The sequence below is a fragment of the Lactuca virosa genome, chromosome 7, assembly GCF_052849685.1.
Source record: "Lactuca virosa cultivar CGN04683 chromosome 7, Lactuca_virosa_CGN04683_v6, whole genome shotgun sequence".
Classification (NCBI taxonomy): domain Eukaryota; kingdom Viridiplantae; phylum Streptophyta; class Magnoliopsida; order Asterales; family Asteraceae; genus Lactuca; species Lactuca virosa.
The window spans coordinates 72,807,642-72,815,793 of NC_136432.1; the positions used below are offsets into that span (position 1 = coordinate 72,807,642).

Sequence of the window (8,152 nt, forward strand, 5' to 3'; positions counted from 1 at the left end):
GTGTTGTGTTGTTGATCATTGGCTTTCATTATTTCCATAAGTTCTTCGTTTTCCTCATTTTGTTTACTTGGAAACACTCTCAATTCTTCTAATTCATCATTTTTTTCCGAAATATAACATAGTTCCATTGTACCGTTAATCATCAGAATCACCTTTACAAATGAGCCAAATACAAGTAAAATACAATTAGCATATAGCAGGAATGTTAACGGAATCAAACTAATAGCAACCACCTAAAAATCAATTGGCACTTCTAAATTTAAGAGCAATCAAACCTACTCCATTGTGGGGACAAATAGCAAAACGACATTAACTTTTGGGGCTTCACCAAAAAAGCATCAAACCAATAAAGCAATGACCTACATAGAACAACAAACAAATTTAATATACGATCCAATCAAGACCCACAAATTTTGATGAAAACACCTGAGCAAAAACATATCCAACCATCTCCAATGAAACCGTTTAAGAATGATATCACTACATGCTAATTTACAATACCATTGACCCTTTCATTGGTATTGTAAATTGTTGACTCCACCAACATTTGAAACTAAAAAAAGCAGCAAGCACCTGCATTAAGAAAAATAAATATATAAACTCCATAATTATCTCATTAACAATCATGTCTAAAGAAAGTTAAATAATTGACTCATTCCATCACTCCCCTTCTCTACACACACTAACACAAACATGACATGAAAGATGTAATACATTAATACAGAGTCGTTGTGAAACGAGTCGTTGTGAAGGTACCTTTGTGATGTTTGTATGATAAATATATATTTAATTCAAATGTCATATATGAATTCAAATCAACATTAATGAACATATAATTAATATTGTGTTATTTACATTTATACTTTACAGATTTAAGACATGAACAATCCAAGTAGAAAGTGGATGTATAAAAGAAAAGATAGTAGTAGTTGTATATCGCATGTTTTCGTACAAGGAGTGAAAAAATTTATAGATTTTGCTACCAGTAAACATAGGTTCATGGACGAAGATAAAATCAAATGCCCATGCATAAAATGTCGTAACATACCATATAGAGAAGTTGATACTGTTAAGACTCATTTGTACAAGGTTGGTTTTGTTGAGGAATATTGGTGTTGGGATAAACATGGGGAAAAATCAATTGATGATGACAATACGTTTTTAGGGGTGGATGATTCAAACACAAATTTTAGTGAAGGTGCATGTTCTTATAGAGATATGCTCATAGATGCAATGGCTCCTGATTTAAATAATAGTGATCCTAAAGAGGAGCCAAATGCACTAGATAAAAAATTCTTTGATATGCTAGATGCAACCGATAAAGAATTGTGGCCTGGATGTAAAAAAGTGACACAACTATCTGCTGTAGCTAGACTATTGAATATAAAATCAAAGTATCGCATACCTGAGCAAAGTTATGATGCTATCTTCCAGTTGATAAATGATGTGTTACCGGAGGAGAATAATATGGTAGGTAGTTTATACGAGAGAAAAAAGTTAATACAAGAACTAGGTTTGCCTGTGGAGATTATTGACTGCTGCAGATCTGGATGTATGATATATTGGAGGCAAGACAAAGATCTTTATCGGTGCAAATTCTGCAATGCAGATAGGTACAAACGGTCAAAAAATTTGGCCAGATGTTCTCACGTATCCTTCAAGAAAATGCATTACTTTCCTTTGACTCCAAGGTTGAAGAGACTGTATGCTTCACAAGTCACATCCGCTTCCATGCGATGGCACTCCGAGAATCATGGACATGATTCTGGAGTAATGTGTCATCCATCCGATTCAGAAGCTTGGAATCACTTTGACAAAAGTCATCCTTCATTTGCAGCAGAAGTACGTAACGTAAGATTAGGCCTAGGTACAGATGGGTTTGCACCACATGGAGCATTTGGAAAACAATATTCATCTTGGCCTATTATTTTAACACCTTATAATTTGCCACCTTCTATGTGCATGAAAGAGCCTTACATGTTTTTGACCGCACTTGTGCCAGGATCGTCAAACCCTAAACATAAAATAGATGTATTTTTGTAACCAGTTGTTGCAGAGTTGGAGGAATTATGGGAAGAAGGCGTAGTATCATATGATATATCTTTAAAACAAAATTTCCATCTAAGAGAAGCTTTGATGTGGACAATAAGCGATTTTCCAGCATATGCAATGTTGTCCGGATGGTCTACAACAGGTAAGCTAGCATGTCCACACTGTGGGAAACATACACAAGCATTCAGACTAGAGAATGGTAATAAGATGTCATGGTTTGACTGCCCTAGAAGATTTCTACAGCTAAATCACCCATATAGAAAGGATAAAAATAAGTTCAGGAAGAATCATCAAGTGATAGAAGGTCCTCCTCCAAGTAAGAATGGTGAACAAACTTTAAGGGAGATTGAACAATTAGGTTTGGTAAAAGTGATTGAACTAAATGCTGATGATGTAAATAAAAGATGTGGCGATCATGGTTGGAAAAAGAAAAGCATATTTTGGGATTTACCATATTGGAAAACAAACCTCATTAGACATAAATTTGATGTTATGCATATTGTTAAAAATGTATTTGAAATTTTTTTTTACAATGTAATGGATGTCAAGGGGAAGACGAAAGACAATGTAGCAGCCAGAAGAGATCTGAAGCTCTATTGTAGGAAGAGAAAAGGAGTCGAAGATAATGAAAGAGTATACTACACTCTGGACAAGAATCAAAAGAAAGCCATATGCCAATGGGTGGAGAAATTTCATTTCCCCGATGGTTATGTTTCTAATTTGGGGAGGTGTGTTGATTTAACAGGATGTAGACTGTTCGGAATGAAAAGCCACGATTGTCATGTTTTTATGAAAAGATTGATGCCAATTGCATTTCGTGAGATGTTGCTACAACAAGTGTAGGAAGCATTAACAGAGTTGAGCATTTTCTTCAAAACATTAACAACAACATCAATCACAACAAAAGACATGGAAAGGATTGAAACTGAGATCCCAATAATATTATGTAAATTAGAGACCATCTTTGTCCCTGGTATTTTTAACTCCATGGAACATTTACCAGTACATTTGCCATACGAAGCGAAGATAGTCGGTCATGTCCAATATCGGTGGATGTATCCATTTGAAAGGTTTGTATGGTACATCGTAATGTCTGTTGCTATTTTTGTAAGCTAATTTAAATAATCTTCACTATAGGTATCTAAATCAGTTGAAAAAAGATGTGAAAAATAAAGCTCAAGTGGAAGGGTCCGTTGTTAACGCGTACTTGCTACGTGAAGCATCAATATTTTGCTCTCATTATTTCGAGACTGGTGTCCCCACACACAATAGAAAGTTGCCTCGAAATGATGATGGAGGAGGAGATGAGCAAGCGGATGCTAACAACGACATGTTAGATATATTTTCATATCCTGGGCGTCATTATGGAAGATTCACGATTAGAATGATGTCTAATGAGGAAGTGCATGCTGCTCAAACTTACATACTCCTTAACAAAGATAAGATCAAGCATTACATCAAGTTCGTACATCACTTTTAATTATAATAATCATTTGGTGTGTAATTGCTATGATCGAATAACATTTACATGCATGATTTTGTTTATTACATTCATAGTTACTTTAAAATGTTATTGAAATGTTGATATACAGAATATGTGAAGAATATTTGAATGAACTTATGGGGGATATGGATGAACAGGTCCTTGCAGCCGAAGTTGAGAAGAACTTTGCATTATGGTTTCAAAACTATGTGGGTGTTATTTTTGTATTTTTAAAAATTTATTATTTTTTGTTATGGTTATAATTAACTCTAATTAAGTGTTTTACCATTTTTCATATAGGCACGTAAGATCCCGATAAACAACAAGTATATATATGACCTTTCCAAAATGCCATTCAAAAAAGTGAAATTATATAGTGTATACTTTGTCAATGGTTACAAGTTTCACACAGAAGCTTGTAGTCTGAACAGATCAACAACCAATAGCGGATTGTGTGTTAGTAGCCAAGGAGGTGATTATTATGGTAAAGTAGAGGAAATTTTAGAAGTCGAGTACCATGGTTACCCAATTAAAACCATGGTTTTGTTTAAATGTCATTGGTACGATCCAACACCTAACATAGGAGTTAAGGTTCACAAACAATATAACTTGGTCGAGATAAACGTCAAAAGAAAATACAACAAGTTCGAGCCATTTGTTTTAGCCATGCAAGCCACTCAAGTGTGTTACATTCTCTACCCAAGTTCGAAAACAAACAACTCGGACTGGTGGGCTGTATTTAAAGTTAAACCTCGTGGTTGGACCGATGAAAATCATCCTCAGAAAGACGTTGCTTTCCAAGAAGATGAAGTTGAATCAAATGAAATCATTATACTAAGTCTAGCCGATGCAGACAATCATGATGATGATCTCGAAATGTCAAGCAACGGTTCAGATAATGAAAATAATATTGATGAAGAAGGTGAAATTCATGAGCACGACAATGATGGTATTCCTAACAGCGAGGGTAGTTATGAGTATAGTACATCGAGCAATGAAGAAGAAGAGGAGGAAGAAGATAATGACTAGATGTTTTTGTGTGTTTAATGTTTTTTGCGATGAAGTTAATTTGTAATTTGGTTTAATATCAATACATAAATGTAGACTAGGAAGAAAGCCCAGGCTTCGCCCCGGGATGTTTTTTTGTGTTTACATCATTCCGTTAAAAGGACATTTTAGTCATTTTTTCTTGCTATGTTGTTTGAGTAGGATGAAGTATTTGTAAAACCCATGTTATTTTTGTGATGAAGTATACTTAATGTAATTAAAAATAAGTTTGTAATGAATTCGTTGTTAAGGAAAATAATCTACATAGATTATATATACTTTAACATGCCCAGTTAATGTAATTAAAAATAAAGTTGTAATGAATTCGTTGTTAATTATTCATTACAATACTATGTTTTCAATAAATTATACACAACTTGATTAGCACAACTGGCTTAACCGTGGCGTTTTCTAGCATAAGCTTAAGTTCGAGTCTACTTGCCACCAATATCTATTCATTTTTACATTTTTAGCCATTAGTTTATGCCACATATTACCAATTCAAAAACATTTCATTCAAACCATATCTTACAAACTCCAATGATCATAATAATAACAATTCATCCATAGTATAACAAAATTAATTAAGCATACAACATCCCAATAAATGCCGTCACAAATTTGCTACGCGTTTTGTTCCATAGCAAAACAAGCAAACGAAATCATATTCCATAGCAGAATTTCCTAGCAAATACCTACGAATGGTACTTCCATAGCAATTCAACTATGGAATTGGTTTCCATCACAAACTCTGTTGCATATTAACCACGATGATGAATTCCATAGCAACAGTACAACGGAAAGTGATTTTGGTAACAAATGTCGTTGGAAAATGGCTACGAATTTTTGTTCCATAGAACTATCCATAGCATAATACCAACGGATATGGAGTCGGTAGAACTTTCCCTAGAAACTCCCACTCTCGCTACCAGAAATAAAATCCGTAGACAATGTGGTAGCAACATTGCTATGGAACGACATTCCATAGCACGATCCATTGCAGATTAACAACGAAAATACGTTCCATAGCAACCTTCCCTAGAAAAATTGCGTTTTTCTTGTAGTGAGTTATTAGTTTTGGACTATAAAAAACACCTGTATTCATCACACTACACACGACACGTAGCAGAACAACAAACTTGTACTCATATTCCTTACATTTTCTCTGTTATCGACATTTTCATTTAATAAAATTATCGAGGCAGGTGATCATTATCACCTCCCAAGGTTTTATGTCGGAGATCATAGAAAGGATCAATGGCTTTCCTTGTAAACAACATGTGTCACTTTGCTCAACGGTTTATACTTGCATTATTCTGAACATTACAACCTCTCATACACTTTGGTCGATTCTTGCTTGTTCATTTTTTGACCAAAACAATTTGGTGCCCACTGTGGGGCCGTGGTGTTCAAAATCCTTCGAAAAATCATGTCTACTCAATCAACCCGGTCCTCTTACTCAATTCCTCCCATTTCTTCCAAAAACCTTCCACCTCCTTCTTCCGGAACTCCCAAGAAAGCCTCGGAAGCACTGAAGAAAAACACTTCTCCGGTCGTTACCCCAGGAGTCCAAGATACTCCTGTGCTGATTTCCAATAGTGAAATCTTTGCTATGATGAAGAGAATGGAACGACAGGTCACCCAGCAGCAGGAAGATAACAGGACAATTCTCAAGGAAGTGGAGAGAATGAGGACAGAAATCCACAAACCTCAGGAAGCAGCACCCTCGATCTTGCAGCCCAAGATCCTGAACTTCGACAACACGGGATCATTAACGATTCACCACAAGATAGGATCCTTAACACCGGCCTCTGTTCCCGCTTGGGGTGCAACTTCGAGAGAAAAATCCCATACGACCCAAGATCCCACTGAAACATTTGTTACTCCCAATAACAAGGATCCTAGTAACCCTGTCAATAATAATATCTTTACTACTAACTCAATGGATCTTGATACAGGTTTAAGCCCGATCATGGCTAAGGAGCTTCAACAACTAAGACAAATGATCTCAAGCGTACCTGGAGTAGTTTAGCCTATACTAGAAGTATCTCCCACAAGCCACATGATCTCCAGATTCATTTCGATGATAGTTGATACCGAAGTCCCAAAGCGCTTTCAGATCCCCTACATGAAGACTTACGACGGGACTACGGATCGTGAGGAGCACATGTCAGAATACATGGAAAGGATAGAGATCATTCCCATCCCCACTCACTTGAAAGAAGCTTGCATGTGCAAGGGTTTTGGTTCAACCCTCACAGGATCAGCTTTAAAATGGCTTCTTAATGTTCCTCCCTATTCTATTACATCATTTGTTCATTTAATTAATTTATTTAACAACCAATTTTATTATAGCGGAACATTCTAAAAGATCACTAGTGATCTATATCGGGTGGTCCAAGATCTTAAAAAATCCCTAAGGACTTTTGTGAACAGGTTTGGCAGGGAAGCCCTAAGTATCCCCAACATCGGCATAATAACTGCAATCGAAGCCTTTAAGATAGGCTTAAAGAAAGATTCACCTTTCTATGAAGACCTTGTAATGACTCCATGCAGAAGGATGGATGAATTCAGAAGCAGAGCACTAAGATTCATTAGGCTTGAAGAAGACAAGGAGATCCAAAAAAAGGAGCAACCCACCAAGCTCTTATGATCATCCCAATAGAAAGGCCGATTCCTCAGCCCAAAGATCCTATAAATTAAAACAATATTCCAAACCTAACCATCATAGGTTTAATGCCCTTGAAGATGAGGGAGAGGAAGAAGATTTTCCTAAGTTTACTGAATATTTGCTATGCATGATCTTGGAGACAAAGGAACATGGCCAAGAAAAGGAGAAAAATCTACCGCTTGAAATGACAAGTCCAAATGGTGTGCGTACCATGAAGACTTCGGTCACATCACAGAGGATTGCATAGCTCTCAGGAAGGAGTTCAACTACCTCCTAGGAAAAGGATACCTCAAAGAAATCCTTGGAAGAAGAAATGAGAGATCCAAAGAAAAACATTAGGATCCTCAGAAGATCCTCGACATACCAGGATCCCCCCTGCCGACGCCAAGGTAACCAATGTTATCTCTGAAGGATCTGACCTTTATGGTACCTCTTATTCTACAACGAAGAGTCATGCCAAGGTATCCAAAATAGAGAAGGAAAAAGGACCACGGAAGAACACATTGATCACAAACGAAAAAGAGATCACCTTCGAAGAAGCAGTTCGACAAGACGTCCAAGATCCTCACCATGACAGATTTGTGATTAATCTCTACTTCGCCAACCATTTCGTTAGAAAGATCGTCGTTGATGGAGGATCCTTAATCAACATCATACTCCTGGACGCGTTGTGTCACAACCCGAAATATTCTATCTTGTGAGGTCAAACACAGCAACCAAAGGTCAAATTTATAGGCTTCTAAGCCTAGTATAAGTCAGGGATGTATGTTAGGAAGTGAACCACTAGGGAAACGAGTTCGGAGTATACCATTCGGGCCTTAAAACCTCATCAAGTGAGGTTCACGGCCGCAAACCATGTTCACGGCCGTGAACCCTTCTTAAGCCGTGAACTATACCCC

General features: G+C 36.7%; 1 protein-coding gene across 1 annotated transcript; it reads left to right on the forward strand.

Annotated features, from left to right (window-relative positions):
• Window positions 1-879: 879 nt before the first annotated feature.
• LOC145126770 (uncharacterized) lies at window positions 880-2,895 on the forward strand. The gene is made up of 2 exons (XM_079062072.1): window positions 880-1,867; window positions 2,048-2,895. Exons 1-2 carry the CDS (start codon window positions 880-882, stop codon window positions 2,893-2,895), a joined length of 1,836 nt encoding a protein of 611 aa, XP_078918198.1.
• The last annotated feature ends 5,257 nt before the right edge of the window (window positions 2,896-8,152 follow it).

What these genes read in the sequence shown, in the direction of transcription:
- LOC145126770 (XM_079062072.1), top strand. Translation starts at nt 880, where the DNA reads ATGAACAATCCAAGTAGAAAGTGGATGTATAAAAGAAAAGATAGTAGT. An exon ending in TAACGTAAGATTAGGCCTAG is followed by an intron (nt 1,868 to 2,047) that starts GTACAGATGGGT and finishes TTTTGTAACCAG; the next exon opens with TTGTTGCAGAGTTGGAGGAA.